The 19,430-nt window shown below is 35.7% G+C and overlaps 4 protein-coding genes across 6 annotated transcripts; 3 read left to right on the top strand and 1 right to left on the bottom strand.

Moving 5' to 3' along the window:
* Positions 1–1,875: 1,875 nt before the first annotated feature.
* On the top strand, positions 1,876–7,497 carry LOC122303140 (UMP-CMP kinase). Of its 3 annotated transcripts, none has more exons than XM_043114763.1 (9): positions 1,876–2,158; positions 2,867–2,920; positions 3,680–3,823; positions 4,965–5,082; positions 5,181–5,337; positions 5,642–5,722; positions 5,802–5,909; positions 6,638–6,703; positions 7,097–7,497. In XM_043114763.1, the coding sequence occupies exons 3-9, from the start codon at positions 3,763–3,765 to the stop codon at positions 7,115–7,117; spliced, it is 612 nt and encodes a 203-aa protein (XP_042970697.1). In that variant the 5' UTR covers positions 1,876–2,158; positions 2,867–2,920; positions 3,680–3,762; the 3' UTR covers positions 7,118–7,497. The 3 variants fall into 3 exon arrangements, with proteins under 3 accessions (XP_042970697.1, XP_042970696.1, XP_042970695.1); XM_043114762.1 differs by having other exon boundaries at positions 1,877–2,158; positions 3,769–3,823; positions 7,100–7,497; XM_043114761.1 differs by having other exon boundaries at positions 1,877–2,158; positions 3,769–3,823.
* Positions 7,498–8,080: 583 nt separating this feature from the next.
* Positions 8,081–10,386, top strand: LOC122303138 (pentatricopeptide repeat-containing protein At4g25270, chloroplastic). The gene has a single exon (XM_043114760.1). The coding sequence runs from the start codon at positions 8,128–8,130 to the stop codon at positions 9,760–9,762; it is 1,635 nt and encodes a 544-aa protein (XP_042970694.1). The 5' UTR covers positions 8,081–8,127; the 3' UTR covers positions 9,763–10,386.
* Positions 10,387–13,282: 2,896 nt separating this feature from the next.
* LOC122303137 (21 kDa protein-like) lies at positions 13,283–14,193 on the top strand. Its single transcript, XM_043114759.1, has one exon. It carries the CDS (start codon positions 13,385–13,387, stop codon positions 13,976–13,978), a length of 594 nt encoding a protein of 197 aa, XP_042970693.1. The 5' UTR covers positions 13,283–13,384; the 3' UTR covers positions 13,979–14,193.
* A 3,372-nt stretch (positions 14,194–17,565) lies between these two features.
* LOC122302639 (pectinesterase inhibitor 4-like) lies at positions 17,566–18,267 on the bottom strand. The gene has a single exon (XM_043114008.1). The coding sequence runs from the start codon at positions 18,265–18,267 to the stop codon at positions 17,680–17,682; it is 588 nt and encodes a 195-aa protein (XP_042969942.1). The 3' UTR covers positions 17,566–17,679.
* Between the last annotated feature and the right edge of the window lie 1,163 nt (positions 18,268–19,430).

Below are 19,430 nucleotides of genomic sequence, written 5' to 3'. Positions count from 1 at the left end.
CATGACCTTGTTTCGCTGAGCATATTCCATCAGTGTTTTCATCGATCCACACATACATGATGGCATAGGTTCATATATTTCCAGTTCATCCCAAAAACTCGTTTGTTATAATATTGACTTACCGAATCATCATCTTGGGTAAGTGATGAAATGGATTTGTTGAGTTGAAAGATTCTTGGAGCATTCTAAATCGAAAATCGTTCGCGAAGATCGTTCCATACACTAGCAGCAGTTTCGGCATGTGTGATGCTCGAGCGATGTTCAAGACCAATTGAGTGTTGTATCCAGGCAATCACCATATCATTGCAACATTCCCAAGGGGCATAGAGAGGATCGACATTGTTGGAAGGTTTGAAGATTTTGCCATCAATAAATCCGAGTTTGTTCTTGATACTGAGGCCCTGCACATGGTTCTTGACCAAGTTACATAGTTCTCCGTGGTGAGCAAGTCTGGGACGAGTGGAGAGGAAGCTCCTTCTCCAAGTTGGATGTAATAGGGATTGGCAGGATGGTGGGGATTGGTCTTAGGATGAGGAGGCATAATTGGTTCTTTGATTTCTGTGTTTGGAGGAGTATTTGTCATAGCTCTGGTACCATGTTAATAGTAGCACAAAGATGAAAATATAGAGCAAAGGTTGGAAAGAAGATGAGAGTAAGGGAACGCAAAGATGGATGAATAACTAAATTATATTATCTATGAACGTGCTCTGTTACAAGTGTGTATTGCTATTTATAAATTACAAACTGTAAAAATAATGAACGAATAAAAGAATGGATTTACAGCTCATGGCCTCTAACATAATTACATTCCTCATTTTACTACTTTATCCTTATCGGGAGGAACCCGGGCATCTTAGATTCAATTTCATCTTGTAATTTCATCATAGGTAGTGGGGCTGAACTTCATTAATATAATGAATTTATTTATTTTATTTTTTACTTTTACTCTTTATATTTATTGTTGTTTCGTATTTTATTTATATTTTATATTGTGTATTTGATTTATAATTATTAATTTTTAAATACAACACAATTTATCCCTCCTCTTGTGTTAGTCATATAGGCAACAAGAAGAAAAGAAAACTCTATTTACAAGTCTATTTATTTACACATTAAATGTATTATTAAAATAAAATTATGTTACATCTATTAACATAAGAAAATATTTGTTTCTTGACTTTTTTAATGACTCTCATGATTACACAGTATGCAATGTATTTATACATTGACTAATTATAAATAACAAAACTATTTTAAGATTAAGATTTAAAAAAAAAATTATAATGTGAAGTTGTAATATCGTAGTTTTTATCTTGGAGGCTTCCTACAGTACTATCATGACCTTATGGTATGTATCCTACGTCCTCGAGCTGAACGGAGCCTGCCAATCACATTTTTGCCACTTTGCTCTTCTTAAGTAGCAAACTAACTGAATGCAAAGTTATAAGGTTGGAAGTTTTTACCTTGCAGGCTTCCTACGGTACTACCATGGCCTTATGGTTTGTATGTCACATTCCCAGGCCAAATTGAGCCGGTTGCCTTTTTGCCACTTTGCTTTTTCTAAGTAACCAATTGAATGTAAAGTTGTAAAATTTTAAGTAATAGAATTATTTTATAATCTTCGTTGGATACGAATATTTAGTATGATATTTTGAAGAAAGTCATATTGTTACATAAATGTTCAGATCGGAAATAAGAAAACTTTTTGCCAAACATGATCGCCTAACTTAACGATCATGGGTTCTCATACCAAACTTAATTAGAACCGAACTGGAATCCAAGCCATTACTTTGGGCAGGGAGGCCCAGGGCGAGGCAGCTACAGACCAGCTCGGCCCGAATTAGGTTATAAAAAATGAAAGTTAAAAGAGTGAGAAAGAGAAGCAGTTTAGTGGGGGCCCACTCATCCCTTGTTCATCCACCTCAGGTCAACTCATTCGTCCGGGCGATGCCAACGTGCGTAGTGAGTACACGTTTGTGGAGGCCATACTTTGCGCACTGCTCGTTTGACGTAATGCGTCAGTGAACTGATACCATATCCAAGAACCCAGATCAAGAAAGAGCACCCCATAGAGAGACAGACGACGGGAGAGATGTGGAGGCGCGTGGCTTCATTTTCCCCATTCATTTCTTCCACCAAATCATCCATTCTCAGCCAGGTAACAACTCTGCTGACAAACCTTCGATGAAAAAAAAAAAAAAAAAAAAAGATCTTGAGCTTAGTTGTGTTTGTAAACAGAGCTGACTTTGCTTGATCATAGTAGTATAATTTGTTTTCCCTGAGACCATGCGAAGCCAAGAAGTGTGATAAGGGCATTAGAAGCGTCCTGATATGTATTCCTGTAGTTTTATAATCCGGCGGAGCAATTGGGTGGGATCCCACTTGTAAATTCGTTAGCAATGTTAGACTAGCTTTCAAGCTTGAAATTGATTAAGCTTGAAGAAGCGCTGCATTTGGCCACGACGTGGTGGTATATTTTCGCGTGGTTCCAACCAGTCATATTGAAATGTATCTTCTGGTAGTTTCTTTTTTGATAAGCAAGAAGAATTTATTATCCACGTAATTGGGCCATGCCTACACAGGAAATATACAAGAGAGTATTTTGTGTTAGTTAAAAGAGGAGTTTTAAAATTGGGACAACAATGAGTGTTGAAGAGCAGCCGGTTTCTCGTATTCTTGTAAGTTGCTTGATATTTTGGATGATTAATTTGCATCCATTTATGTTTACCCGCAGCTGGAAACTTTATCAGTTTTTAAGATCTCCAATATAAATCCTCCATCCCGTTTGGCATTTTGACTTTGTGTTCCTTTTGTATCCAGATTTCCAGCCTGTTTTTAACTTTTTTGTTTCTAATCTTAACTGTAGTTGGTACCTACGATGAAGATTTGGGAATCATTTACCACAGAGGCACCCATCCCGGTACTATAGGAATTCTATTTCGTTGTTGCTGTAACTTTTGTGATAAAGATTGCTTTTTGCACTCGTGCCAAAGTGTTTACTACTTTCTAGTTATTGTTTCTATGTACGAACTTTTCCAACGAATTATGATTTTGTGCTGAAGCTTGAAAATTTTGGTGACTATATTAAAGATGTTCTTTTAATGCCTATGCTAAATGCCATGTGCTCAATGTTGGATTTTGAGCGAAAAACGTGTTGTAATAGGAATTGCCTTGTTTAGGTCAAGTCTGTTTCAGATATTCATGGAATCATGGAACAACAGCATCTACCCATGTTAAAACCTGGTGAAATCATAGGCCACATAGACTTGCTTTCTAATGTCGATATGCATGTTTTTTGTCAAGATTGGCATAAGTTTGTTTCAGATATTGATGGAGTCATCGAACAACAGATTATATCCATTTTCTATGTGGCCTGCAATTGATATTGTAGTACTCCCTTTTTTTGTATGGTTTTCTAGTGTAGTTGCTTCTACTCTTTCTATATGGTGTGTAGAGGTTGCGTTCTTACACACTTGTCTTAGGCCCAAGTAAAGCATATGGTAGAGTAATGTTGCCGGCCAGTGTAGAGGATCAAATCTTTTAGTCAATCTCATCAGTTCGTAATTTGAATTGTATTAATTACTTAAGTTGTCAATTTGTAGAAGTGTTTTACTGAGATTATTTGATCGAATTGCACCTACCTTAGGTGGGGTGGTAAAGTTAATTGTTTATCATCCAGGGGCCTATTTGCAAAGTTTCTGGCTACTGAGCTTCATCTCAGTTAATTTGAAGGAAAGCATTTCTTGTCTGTTTCTTATTTTGATGCAGGTAAATCATGGAATATCCTCCAAAGATAGCACTCCATTCATAACTTTTGTCTTAGGTAATAGTTGTTTGTTATTGGGTGACTGAGTGATGGATGGGATTTTTTATTTTTTATTTTTTTGTTGGGAAGGATTCATATATAGACTGTTATGAATCCTTCCTGTTTGAAGATAACATGGTTAAATTATTCATTTAGAGTGCTAGCCATGAGGTCTGAAGAAAGTCAAAACAAATGTCACAACTTAGTTCACCTTGATTTCATCTCTTGAGGCTTAATTCATGTTTGCGTCTTGCACTGACTGCTTGTTGAGTGTTTTACTTCTTCCAAGTTAAGAATTTAGATAAATACTTCTTCCCTAACCACACAAACTCCGCGAGAGGAAGAAAAATAAATACCACTTAGCTACCAATGCTGGTTGTAGATGATCCGTCAGACATGAGATTTATTAATAAGAACTGGATGTTATTAATCACTCTTTTAAGCAAATGTTAAAAGGAAGGAAACGTATTACCATAGCTTGCGGCATTTGGGCTAAGTTAATGCCAAGAAACATCATTGTTTCTAGACCATACTGCAGAAAACATGCTTTGCCGGTAACTTTGGTAGGTATTTTGAATAGTCTTATCATTAGTAGGGTTCATGCATACTTCCTGTGTACCTGGGCTAGGCCTACTCTTTTCTATTAATAAAATTTTACTAAAAATCATTAGTATGGTCAATAGGTCAATAAAATATCTGGAATATCACTAGCGTACCAATTTTTATGCTGCTTGTTTGTGGCATACTGTCAATGGCTTGTCTGTTGACACACCAACATAGTAGAATTGCAGGGAAAATATAAGTTCTTGCATCCTCAATGTTGGATGTGTGTAGAGTATGTCAACTTAGCAGACATAAAACAACTAAGCTTTGCAACACATTTTCTATCAACATGCAGTAAAGCAAATTCTTTTCTGAGCCCCTACACCTGGGCTTCTAAACTCTCCCCTGACAGAAACAAATTATTTTTTGACTAGAAAATTATGAAATAAAATGAAAACATAAAAGAGCATATAACATATTTTTTTTCCCTGAGAAAAAACATATGTGAAGATGGAAAAATAGACGCTCTCTTGTAAATATAACTTGCAAATTTGTTGAAATGCTGAGATTTTCATTGCTTTTAAGCTGATAAATAAATTTGTTCATGTACTCTCAGGTGGCCCTGGTAGTGGAAAAGGTACACAATGTGCAAAGATTGTTGACACTTACGGATTTAAACATCTTAGTGCAGGAGATCTGTTAAGGAGGGAAATAGCTCGCAACAGTGAATATGGGTGATGATGCCTCATCTTCCCTCTTCAGAATATTTTTTTAGCACACTGTCAAATTTATGATTTTTTTTTTTTTTTTAACAATGGAATCACAATTTCAGATCCACGATTCTTGACACAATTAAAGAAGGACGGATTGTTCCTTCAGAAGTGACTGTCAGACTGATACGAAGGGAGATGGAATTGAGTGACAATCACAAATTTCTTATTGATGGTTTCCCGCGAAGTGAGGAAAACCGCATATCATTTGAAAGAATTGTGAGTCTCTCTCCCAAATATTTGTCTTATCAAAACTGGCCAAAGAAAATTTAGTCTTCCTCCATTTCTCATAATTGCCAAATGAACTCGGGGAGATCCGTACTTTTGCATTACAATATATACCCTCGATCAATAGAAACTTTGTTACACCTGCAAGAGTTAACTCTATGGCAAAATAATGATATTTACAAATAGATGTAGGACTTTAAAAAAAGTGCTATCAAGATTCCACTTAAAAAAAATTGATTCATCATTACTAGCATTATAACACTGTTAGTATGTAACCATTTTGTTCCAAATGCAGATTGGAGCTGAACCAAATATTGTGCTTTTCTTTGATTGCCCTGAAGAAGAGATGGTGAAACGAGTGCTTAACCGTAATCAGGTTCTTTTGCATTATATATTTTCATATAAGTTGCTCTGATAGAAACCATTATTCAAGGGAATGATGTCTTTTGTTGTAGGGCCGAGTTGATGATAATATAGATACCATCAAGAAACGTCTTAAAGTGTTTGAAGCATTGAATCTTCCTGTCGTCAATCACTATGCGAAGAAAGGAAAACTTCATAAGGTGCTTAATGAGTAAATGAAGATTATTAATTATCTATGGGCTGGTAGTGTTCGAGGTTCACAGCCTTCTTTTTTATATGGATACATATCTCATTGGCTTGGCTTTCATGTATCTAGTTTATTTATTTATTCCTTTATTTTAGAAGAGGGAGGTACCCAATTTTATTGATTAGCCATCACTTATGGTGGAGGAATATCTTATACAAGGAGGAGCAAGGGGGCTACAGAAATCCCAAAACCAGGCTCCAATAAAAAACTAATAAAATCTAGTTACAATCAAGATAAGGAGATAAATGAAATTAATAATGCAACATGAGAATTTCTGGACAATCCAAAGAAAAGATACCAATCATATGTTTAGGTAATTCATAGAGGGAGGAAATTGCCCATTGTGTCGAAAGTGGCAGGGCTATCTGCTAAGGCATTGCCTTCTCTGTATACATGGAATATATCAAAGTGGAAAGCCCATTTGAAATGAAGAATGTCATCCCAAATATTGAAATAGGACCAATGGGGCAGCAAATCGTTCTTGAACAAATTAACAATAAGAAGAGAGTCTGACTCCACAATAAGATCAGTAGTACTCAATTGATAACATAAGGTATGACCCAACTTCAGAGCAGAAAGTTCAGCATAGTTTATTTTCTTTCCCCCTTTTTGATGAATTTAGAGCACCTATTTGAGATTTAATGTTATAATACATGATGTAACAGAAGTCAATGTGTGCAGATCTGGGCAGTAGGAGCAGAAGATGAAATATTCGAACAAGTTCGCCCAGCTTTTGCTGGATGTGAGGTATGTTTTATTATAATCGTTCCCCCTTTCAATGCCAATAATCAGGAATTTGCCGCTTATCATTCTATTAGTGCTGCTTTATTATTGTCAGGGGCCCCTAGATTCGCGTTTGAAATCTAGAAGTCTAGGGCTAGAGAGTTGGATGTAGTGTGCGGCCCTACAATATTTATTATTTTGGATAGCAGTAAATTCTCACTAAATATTATAAATCTCATACTCTTGTTACTATCTTTCTCACATTATGAGCCTAATAGGAATTCTAGGTGATGTTGATACCTTGTGATATATATATATATATACACACAAACATTAGGAAACTAATTGTTATGTCGTAAGTTAATTCATACTCTCTCCCATTCGTGAAGGGCAATGACTTGATTCTTTGTTCCGCAGCAGGTGATAAGCGAGAGTTAATTGCGGGTGTCAACCAAAGTTCGAGCTAGGGCAGATTTAGTTGGGAGTTAGGCTTTACTAAAAGCCTTTTAAAGAGTGGGAATTCAGCAGAGGAAAACATACATAAGCTTAGAGGGAAAATGTTCTTTAATTGTTGTTTTTTTTTACTGTGTTTGTACAGAGATTAGGCTGCAACATAAAATCTGTAGTGTTACTGCTCTATTTCGAGTTCCCTTATGTTTTTTATAATGCAAAAAAAAGGGAACTTTGGGAAACAATTGCTACAGCATGAGGAAATGGGACTCGTTTCATGTTTGATGGAAGGTAATTGCCACCCACCCACAGAAACTAAAATTGTATCAGACTCTTTGAATATACATGATTTTTTTTTCCTCTTTGAATATACATATCTTTCAAAATGTTGAAAGGTTTGAAGAATTTCTGCAACCAATTCAGCCGACTACTTGAGATTAAAAACACAATTAAAGACTTATTACATGAGTAATTATTAGATAGTTTAAAGTTCCACAATCTTACCATGGTGGTGGTAGTCCAGTTGGTATGAACTAGTATTTTATGGCTTTGAAATCAGGAGTTTAAGTCGGGACATAAATTGAAACCACTTGTAGTAGTAAAACCTGACCTTTGGGTCATAGGATTGGGCTTTGGACCAACTTGATATTTTGAGAATGTTGTGGTAACGGACTTGTCCTTAAGGTAGTAACTATGATTCAAATTGGATATTTCGTAGCAAAAATGGACTCTTATAATCATGCTTAGTGAGGTTTTTTATACTGGTCGCCCCATCTCTCATTTTCTAAGAAAAAAAAAATACCAATATGTCAATGTTTTTTATATCTTATGTCATTAAAAATTTTTATTTATACTAATAATTTATTAATATACGATTTTGTGATATGAGGCAGATTTTTCATTTTAATAATTAATAAAAAGCAAAGTCACTGGGGGAACTGATTGTCACGTGACAGGGATTCCCCGTGAAGGCCACACACCCCACACCCCAGGGCTGTATGCATATGAAAGCAAATCATTTCCCTCCGAATTCATATTTCTTCCTTCGTTGGTCCGATATGGTAAGCACTATACAACTACAGCCAGTGGCTTTCCACACAACTACTTTTTCCGCCCTCCACGGCTACTACTGCTCTTCCAAGAGCAAGAAAATTAAACAAAAACGAATCCACCGAAACAAAAACACCTCCCTCTCATTCCCAAATTCAACCCCAACCCCACTCCTGATCAACCAAAAACCCTACACCCAAACAAAAGCCCAAGCCCTTGACGCCATCGTTGATGACCTCGAAGCCTCCGTTGACAGACGTATCAAAATTGACACCGAAATATTTTCTTCCCTCTTAGAAACATGCTACCGTTTACAGGCCATTGATCACGGTATCCGAGTTCACCGCCTTATTCCCCCAAACCTTTTACGTAGAAATGCAGGGTTGTCTTCGAAACTTCTGCGGTTATACGCGTCGTGCGGACGCATCGAAGAAGCTCACCAGGTGTTTGATCAAATGGTTGATCGTGATGCTTCGGCTTTTCCGTGGAATTCACTTATCGCCGGGTACGCTGAGTTGGGTCTATATGAAGATGCCATGGCGCTGTACTTCCAAATGGAGGAAGAGGGTGTTGAACCAGACCCATTCACGTTCCCTCGCGTATTGAAAGTTTGTGGGGGAATTGGTTCGATTTGTGTTGGGGAGGAGGTGCATCGCCGTGTGGTTCGTTCGGGCTTTGCAAATGATGGGTTTGTGCTCAATTCTCTTGTTGACATGTATGCGAAGTGTGGTGACATTGTAAAGGCTCGGAAGGTCTTTGACAAGATTGCTTCCCGGGACTTGGTTTCGTGGAATGCAATGCTCACGGGTTATATTCGTCATGGGCTTTTGGTGGAGGCATTGGAGATCTTCTGCCAAATGCTTCAAGAAGGGCATGCGCCAGACTCGGTTGCTATATCCACAATACTTGCCAGTTTGTCATCACTGAAGCTTACACTCCAAATTCATGGGTGGATTCTTCGTCAAGGATTTGAGTGGGATTTATCTGTTGCTAACTCATTGATCGCTGTGTACTCGAATCACGGAAAGTTGATACGAGCACAATGGTTGTTTGACCACATGCCTGAGAGGGATGTTGTGTCATGGAACTCCATAATTTCTGCTCACTCTAGAGACCTGGAAGTTCTAACGTACTTTGAGCAGATGGAGAATTCTGGTACTTTGCCAGATAGTATCACATTTGTGTCATTACTATCAGCTTGTGCCCATCTGGGCTTGGTTAAGGATGGGGAAAGATTATACTCTATGATGAAGGGGAAATATGCAATAAACCCTATCATGGAACATTATGCTTGCATGGTTAATCTCTATGGGAGGGCAGGACTGCTCATGGAGGCATATGCGGTCATAGTGGATAAAATGGAGTTTGAGGCTGGTCCAACAGTGTGGGGGGCATTGCTATATGCTTGCTTTCTTCATAGAAACGTGGATATTGGAGAAGTGGCGGCTGAAAAGCTTTTTGAGTTGGAACCAGATAATGAACTTAATTATGAGCTTTTAATCAATATTTACCGCAATGCAGGTAGATTGGATGGTGTGGAAAGAGTGAGACTGATGATGATGGAACGAGGACTGGATCTGTAGACCCATCTGTGGATAAAAGGGTTCCATATACCACGGATCAGATCCTCCATCTTTGCTCGCTAAGGCCGCAAGATGCCATTTGAGTCTCTCCTGTTTGCCCCAAAATGGGTACCAGATGCACGTTTAATGATATCAATTATCAGGTTCTTTATGTACATCTATTGGACCTGCATCGCCTTCAATTGATCATTTGGATTACAGAGAATTGGCTGGTCGTGCACAAAGCTAACCTGTTCATCAACTTTGGATTTTCATTGGGATTGTAGTACAGATTTTTGCCATACCCATGCCTAGTCATTATTCGTTCATATTTATGCTCAACTCCTCTAGCCATTACAGACTTGGGATGGAACAAAAAAAGAAAAGTTTTGTGTACATGTAATGAATCGTATCTGTTGCCAACATATCTAAAAAGGCAAGAAAATCTAAATGAAATTGGAATGTTTGGAGAAAAAATTTTGCAATCCTTGGGGAAGTATTTGTTTACAGGGTCCGCAGCGGTGGTAGATTTCGTTTCATTTTTCACTCAGCGAGGTGCCTCTCTTTATCACATTGAGTGTGGATGTTTTCTGGAGTGATTGACTGGTTATTGGCTTGGAATCATGCGTGAGTATTGCATAATATAGTGATTCTGCGACTTTGGTTCCATTTTCTTACGGACTTCCTAAAATAGTAAGTGTCCTTTATCAGTTGCATAATTCTCAGGTCCAAATTCCCAGAATGTCTTCTGCTTATGGTACGGTGTTCAAAACTCAGTATTCAGTTTTGATATTATCTTCTGCTTATGGTACGGTGTTCAAAACTGGTATTCAGCTTTGACATCGGTTTGCTCACTTGAATTTTGAGAAGAAAATTTTGAATTTTAAATAAAAAATTAAAATATTATATTTTAATAATATTATTATTTTGATATATAAAAAAGTTAAATAAATTAAATTATTTATTATATTTTATAAAAAATTTAAAAAAATTATAATAATAAAATAAAAATTTTATGTTTAGAATGAAAATTTTATGTTGACCGGATATGTCTTGGACCAAACTTCAGTTCACAAGCTAACCTTGCAAATTGATCATAAATAATTAAATAACCAAACAATCCCACAAATCATTCTTTATATTTATTGACCCGGATTTTTGGAAATTGCGCATGTGATGATTTATAGCCACCGCCCACGATTTAATATTCTATTTAGTCATGTCGGAGATCACGTGCAATAATTCAGGGATCAGGCTGGACTAAGAAAGAGTTGATTTTTAACGAATTTGGTGGGGTGATATAAAAGTTAAAAATTATTATATTATTAAATTTAAAAAAATTAAATTATTTATTATATTTTATATAAAATTTAAAAAAATTATAATAATTGAATCAGATAAATTGAAATGAATTAAAAATCTTTATACCCAAACCTAGGGAATCGCCTGCAGTCCTGATGCCATGCAAACGTCTCCGTCGTTTCTCATTCATCTTCATCGCAATTATTTTTCCCTTTTCGAAATTTCGATGAGAAAAACTTCAGAAAATAGCCCTTTAAGATTTTGGGTGAGTGCTTAGATAAACCAATTGAAATTAAGATTTTGTCAGATTCATTTCAAGAAGCATAGTTTGTGTGCCGCCAGCACTGCTATCTTTCGGTAAAAAAAATTTTAATTTTTTTTATTTAGTGATCAAGTGTATTTATGTATTTTTTTATTTTTTAAAAATATTTAAAAAATATGAAAAGAAAATTAAAAAAATAAAAGAATTAGACCGCATGTCCAATAATAAGAGCTAGCCGATACAGCAATCCGACTCTTCCTAAGAAAGCCTAAAATCCAAAGAGTGCCAAAACAAAGGTTTTGACAAATGAAGCTTCACGAAATAAAACAAATGAGAGATGAATGATCTCTTCAATCCCTCCGGAGCCATTACTTTTTTCAGACAAATACCTCGTCAATGAATAACTGTTGCCTACGATCGACAGAACGTCTTTTAACTCTCTTTAGTAATCTTCCTAACTTTTAAATTCAAGAACTTTTTGTACAATTTATTTTTGTAAACTTGGCCGAAACCAAATAAATTGAAAATTACAAACTTATACAACAACTACTTCCATTAATGTACCTTAAATAAAATACAACTATTTCAATTAACAAAAAAAAATGTAGGTGACCCGTACTGATTTTTCAAGGCTCAGATGCATGCTGGTGGTCCCTGCATTTAAATGAGCAGGTCGGTCTGTCAGTCCGTCCATTTTTTAGCCACACGACAAGAGTCAAGACACTAGACTCGAATTAATATTTGGGTCACCTATGATTTATTAGCTTTTACTTTTAGTCGCACAAAAAATGAAAAATGCTGGTGAACGGTTTCACATTACTTTGGGCGTGCCACTTCTTTTTCAAGGGTTTCATAGCCCTTTTGACCCATCTGCCCTCGCTTCTCATTGGATTCGCTTTTTTCAAGTTTCACACCATTATCAACTAGTCGTGATCAACAATATTCGAGATCAAATCCATGAGTTTTCGACAACGAATCGAAAACCCGTACGGTTTATCAAATGTTATGATGTCTGTCTGTTTAATTGGACCCTTTTCATTATTACAAAGCAAAGAGTGATCTTACAAGGAAAAAAAAAAAAAAAAAAGAAATGTCGTCATATGTGAAACAAATAAAATTTTGCTTCCGCACAGGAAGGATAACAACATCCATCATATCCAAGCATAATGACCGTACCTATTAGGTAACCAAAAATGAAAAAACAGAGAAGGAAAATGATTAGTCCAAGTTGTAGAGCAGAAGTTTTGGGTCCAGGTCGGCATCATGATTAAATTAAGAAAAATGATATTTTTAATTATAAATGTTGTATATTTTATTTTAAAAAAGAGTGAATAAATATAAACATTATAGAAAAAAAATTAAATTTTTAATAATAAATTTATTCCCTTTCTAAAATAATGTGTAACACTTACATAATTTAAGCATCATAAACTTCATTTTATCCCTTTCATTTTCTTTTTAATATTAGCATATTATGTAATGATGTTGGCACTAGGATTGAGTATCAGGTGGTGGGACACACATTTTTTCCCCGTTTGGATTGGAACCATTTAAGTTAAAATAAATAAATAAAATAGATTATGTACGGCCCTTAATAGGTCCCACCCAACTAGAAATACCAGCTATTATCTCCAAACACTAGAACAAATTACTCCAAAATTAGGTACGGGTCATGTCGGTAAGTAATGGTCAAATGTACAGCCTCCAATGTACACATGGAAAGGCCCCATATGACATTAAAATATAGAAGATCCACATCCACCCATCTCGATCTAGAAGAGAAGTGCAGCAGATCAAGATTTTCATATGATACTAATTTAACTCCATATCATGCGCCTTAATTTCTGACAACTTTGGACAAAGATTTCGGCGCTCCTGTCCTCTTTTACGCTTGATTGGTGTTTTTATTTTATCCTTTAATTTGTGTTAGTGCTTATTTCCCAGAACACAACACGAATGGGCGCACACGGCGCACGGTGCCTCATAAACCCGCTATAAATACACACACCCATCTGGCACTCAAACCACTCGTCCTCTCTAAGCTAAACTTAAGACACCCATTTCTCTCTAGCAACGATAATGGCTAAGGTTTCTTATCTTTTGCTACTTTTCTCTGTCTTGTGCTTTGCCGGTGTAGCCATGTCAGCAGCAGCCGCTTCGAGTGGCGGTGCCAGAAATTTCATCAAGGCCTCATGCAGCGCTACCACCTATCCTGCCCTGTGCGTTCAATCTCTCTCAGCCTACGCCGCAGAAATCCAACAAAACCCACGCCAGTTGGCTCAGACCGCCTTGTCCGTGAGCCTGTCCAGCGCTCAATCCACCAGGACATTCGTGTCAAAGTTAAAGAAGTTCAAGGGATTGAAGAACAAGGAGTATGAAGCTATTGCAGATTGCTTGGACGAAATGGGTGATACTGTGGACAGGCTAGGCCAGTCGATCAAAGAGCTCAAGAACATTGGTAAAGCAAAGGGTCAGGAATTTGTGTGGCACATGAGCAATGTTGAGACGTGGGTCAGTGCAGCACTAACCGATGAGAACACTTGCGTTGATGGGTTCGCTGGCAAGGCCTTGGATGGCAAAATCAAGGCGTCCATTAAAGCACGGATTGTCAAGGTTGCACAAGTCACCAGTAATGCACTATCACTAATAAATCACTATGCCTCAAAGCACTGAGCCACTTCCCAGGTTTTGTTTTTGAAGGATTCTTGGTCGCTACTTTTGTGTGGTTTGGTTCTGATGTATATTTCAGTGTGTTTTTTAATCATACATATTATAAATCTCCGTAGCGTAATCCGTAGAATATCCGGTACTCCAACAATCAAAGTTGGTTTAAAAGTTCTAAAACTGTGACATCACGCGTTCTATGAAAGTCTTACAGCTCTTTTTTCTTTGTTGGCGTTTTGTACTGGTCTGAATTCAGAAAAAGAGAGTTACATCCCCATCTTTTCCGTGATTGAAGCGATAACAGAGAAAGTGACAAAAGACTTCTGATTCCCAAAGGAAATTGGTTGATGAATGACATTTTATTGCGTGTTATGAAGTAGAGCAGTGCTACATCACGAGTATAAATCAAATTTAGATTTGGATCCGAGGTATGTTGTCAGCAGTCTGCTATTGACAAGACTTTCGTGGAGCACAGCTCTGCGGGAGTTTTGGTTCAGATGCCTCTCAATAGCTTCAAGGACGTTCAATGCAAATAAGTTAGATTCAAGGACGTTCGATGTAAATAAGCAAGTTGCCGTCCTTTTCTCATAACCCAAGAATTGGAAATACTGTTGCTCTGTACTGATCAGAGCAAACCGAGCATTAACTTTTTTCACGGCAATCTGGATGATAACCCACGCACCTGTGTCCCCTAAATGGCAAGAGTTCCAGCTTGAATAGTTAACTCCAAACGGTAGCTTTCAAATCTGATATTAGAGATAATTTTCCAATTCAATAATATCTTATCAATATTTACGTTAGATATTCATACAATATGTTAAGGGTTGTAAAATGGTAAATATCGAAGGAAAATATCTTATCATTGAATAAAAACAACTAAAACCAAACAAAGTACCTTAAAAAATCTACTAGCTAAATAATGCCAAACTGTAGGAATTAAGGTCGATAGGGGGAGAGATCGAGCATTTTTTTTTTTCTTGCCAATTGGAATAATTAGATATGGGAAAAAGAGGTTAGGCAAACTAAAGAAAATGATATGGACAGAGTGACGTGAAAGATAAAGGTTTGAAAGCAGACAGAGATAAAGGCTAAAAAAAACATCAAATGAGCAGACAAATAGGACCACGTGTGTTGCCAGCTTTGCTTTCCCTGTAAATATATGCATACACACACATGTATTTATATATATATATATATATATTATATATACATATATGTTTAGGATTTTTAGGGAAGGGACAAACCACGTGTGTGGGTTTGTCTTCGATCGGGTTGTGGAAAAGGATAAACGTCGACGCCATTTATATATATAGAAAAAATGAAAAATAAAAATAAAATGAAATGGGTTGGTCTCTAATAAATTTAAGTCCCTACAAACCAGAAAGGCCACATGCGTTCCGATGACAAATTGATTAAGCGATGGGGGCAACGCTGCAGACGGTGCACGCCACCATTGGACCCACCTTCTTTATGTTATTTCACTTTAAAAATATCTAGAATAAAAGATCATAGATCGTCTTTCGTTAACGCAAATGGAAGCTTTAAATTACTTATCTTCCTGATTGAAGATTTTATTTTTAATTTTTTTTTTAAATATAGTAATTGTTATCCAGAATGTTTTCTCGAGAAAATAAGCACGAAACATTATAACAAATCAAGACACATTTTTCACTCGGGAGCACTGGCGGTGCTCGTTGCCGCTCAATTTCTAGAAGGGCCTTGTCGATGCATGCCAGCGTGCGTACGTAGCGTAATCTGGGCCTAAATCAAACTGCTTACAGCTTACATATTTACAATACTGTACTAAGCAAAACGTACGGCTGAATGGGTTTTTGTCTTTGAGATCCTTGTATAAAAAAGAAAGAAAGAGTAGAGCTCTTGAATATCAACCAAGTGTCGTACGGGAACTTAATTAATTGATGAGATCACAATTAATCGCCATTAATTTCATTATTAAAAAAAGGTCAACATAAGCGGGTAGACATGACTTGCCATGCAAGTAGCTGGATATATATATATCATTATTGCACATGGAAGAAGAAAATGGAGTATTAGATTTAATATCTTTTAAAGATTTAATCATGTGCACCCATCCGTATCATATTGCATGGTATACTTGTTGGGGGCTTTATAATTTTGTTAATTTGTCTTTAACAAGCTGCCACGTAGGAAAAGGAAATGGGTTGGTTTCTTTTCAATTTTATCTCATTTAATTATTATAAAATTTTTAAACTCTAAAAAAAAAATATAAAAAATAAATCATTTTTTTAAAATTTTAAAATATAAATAATATTAAAAAAATTTAATAATTTTTTATTAAACTTTTAATTTTCATCTCATATTATTTCATCTATGTAATCAAACGAAGTTAAATAGTCTATTGATTTTGCCCCCTCGTGTGTTTTTAATTTAATTTAATGGTTTAAAAATTAACTACTAATGAATGTGTGTTTTTTTTTTTAAGTATTTAAATTTGTTTAAAAAATACTACAAAGAAAAATAAAAAGGCACTTGAAAATGCACTAAGGGGCGGCCCCTAGGCCCTAGCATTGTCCATAGGAAAACTTTGTTCATAACTAGTACCGCACGCTAATTAAGATGTATATATATATATGTATGTGCAATTAAGACAATCTCATCATTGAATCGGATTCGATCTCTTAGTGGTAAATTGGTTAAAATATAACAAATCTTAACCCGGCCCCTTGGATGTAGTACCTTGACATATGGGATGATGTTTTATTTACCGATCTAAAAGTCCGGGCTTTCCTTTCTATGGGCTTGACTCATATTTATATAGGAGTCATAAATGCTTTAAGTACTAATGATAGTTTTGCAATATATATATATATGAATCTTTGGGTGATACAAAACGAAGATGGATTGAGTAAAGGGTTGGCATTGGATTATAGTTTCTTTTTACATTTCATGCATGAGGAGTTTGTTGCAAGCTGCATGCCCTCGTCATCCTCTTTTTTGTTTTTTTTTTAAGGTTTATTTCAACATTTGTTGTCTTTATTTGAGCTAAAAGCTAGCTGCATGTTCAACAATAAATATAATATGGCCTTTTATATGAATGGATCATCTTCTTTTCCTTGTTCTCTAGCGTACTTTTTTGTTCTTTCTTAGTCTTCAGTATATCTATTCAGCTACTGGAATTTGAGAATTAAAAAAGTAGCAATGGATTGTTCTTTGTGCCAATACCATAAAAGACATTTTGAATAGAGAGGAGTCTCATGCACATTCTCTATTATTATTATTATTTTTTTCGCATTCCAAGCTTTTGAGTACGGTTCTTCGGATGTTTTATTACCCGGCCGTATCATTTTATCAAGTCTTGTTTTAGCTGTTTATTGAGTTAAATAGTATACAAGATGATTTTCAGTAGGACTCGCGCGAGTTGATGATTTTTTCTTCTTTCCATTTTTCTCGATACTCGTATGATTAAGGGAAAAAACCATTAAATCCTCTCGTAGACGTTGGGGCATCAAATTGCATGGGCCGGGATGGTGCAATGTAAAATGGCAATTAATGGAAACATTTCATTAATAATCATTCATTATAAGTACCGAATCGTCAATATATACAACACTGAATAGCCAATGGAAACGCTTCTAATTACTGTCGTACAACATTTAAAACAGAGAAATAAAAAGAAAAGGAAAAGAAGAGAATTAAGTACGTACTTACGTACTAGGATTAAAGAAATTTTATGAATTGGAGTAGAGATTGTTGATGAGAGACAAAGCATTGCTAGTTGGCCTTGCAACATTGAGAATACTCACTCTGATCTTGTTCCTCACAGTCGTGCTTACTCTCTGCCCGCTGAATCCATCTGTGCATGTGCCTTCATCCGTTATGGCAGCGCTGACCCACGTCTTTATATTATCTATCTTAAGCTGCACATCGGAGCCTCCAAGATTTCCCATTTCCTTCAAAGAATCTTTGAGCTCGTCGACGGTGTTTTTGATGTTCTCGATACAATCCTTAATGACCGCCGCTTCGCTACGTGTCAATCCCTTCTTTTTGGACAGATTTGATATCGTCGATGACGCGCTGCGTGCGGCTGTTATGGCCACCGAGAGAGCGGTGTTGCAAAGCTTTTGAGGGTTCGCTTTGATTTTGGAAGCGTAAGGGGAGAGGGAACCGTAACATACTTGTGGGTATATTGTTGAACTACAAACAGTTTTGATGTAAGTTTTATAGTTTTTGGTAGAAACAGCTGCTAAGGTTGTATGAATGTTTGAGAGGAATAGAAGAAGATTCATGAAGAGGATTGTGAGAGTATAGGCTTCCATCTCGACCTGTCTTTTGCATTGATATGCGTGAAGAAGATCCTCTTTTATAGTCAGATTTTGGAGTTTGAACAACATTTTCAAATACGAAGCCATGTGGCTCCGAGGAAGAAAAATGCAGTATACTGACTTGAAAAAAATAATACAAAGAAACGTACAATTCATGAGAAACCGGCAAAACTAATAATAAAAGAAAAATGTCCCAAACACATTGGATTGATCATGCACAAGCTTATTTCTCGGCCCATCCCGGTTCCATAAAATATTCTTTTAGCTTAATTAACTAAAACGATTACATGCATATAAGATTCACATTGGCTTTATCAAAGTCATTTTTAAAATTTAATAAAAACTATAATCTTACGTTAGATTAACTATTGAATTTATCAAAATAATAAAATAATATTATTTTTTAATAATAATTTTTATAATTTTTTTTTTCATATTTTACAATTACACTAACCATATGTATATTAATAATTTAATTTGATAGTTAAATTATTAATTTCCAACTAATTTTTTTCTTCAACCTAATTATCCAATAAATACATTTTACCAATCCTTCTTCTACCAAACAATCATATAAAAATAATTTATATATGATCGTTAACAAAGTTATTATCGTGTATCCCATATTAATATTTAATATTTAGTATTTAATCTTTTATATTTTTCTTCTTGATCATGATCCTAATCTAAATCTTTAAAATCATTTACGGATTAATTAGGACTTAATGCGGCCGGATCATGGTTTGACGTATAAGTTGGGCCATAATAATAATAATAATAATAATAATAATAATAATAATATGACTTGAAAGTGGAGTTTTGAGCGGACGAATGTGAAAAATAATTCGAAAAATATTATTGGACGAAGTTTACTTATTTCAGAATTTATTCAACAGATGCAAACAAATGTGAAAAATAAAAGTCTGTTCGGTTAAACTGAAATAAAATTGAAATGAAATATATGGTTGATGAATGTACAGTAACTCTTCAAATTTGAAAGAAGACTAATATTTACTATAGTTCAAAACTTGTTATAAATGTATTTAACTAATCCATTACAGGTGTATTTTGAATAAATTCATCACATTTTACATTTAGACTAATTTTTTGATGAAGCCAATACTCTAAAATGTAAAGCCTACCTTGCTGCATGTGAT

This window comes from Carya illinoinensis, chromosome 3 (assembly GCF_018687715.1).
Source record: "Carya illinoinensis cultivar Pawnee chromosome 3, C.illinoinensisPawnee_v1, whole genome shotgun sequence".
NCBI lineage: Eukaryota > Viridiplantae > Streptophyta > Magnoliopsida > Fagales > Juglandaceae > Carya > Carya illinoinensis.
This window is presented reverse-complemented; position numbering and strand designations above follow the sequence as displayed.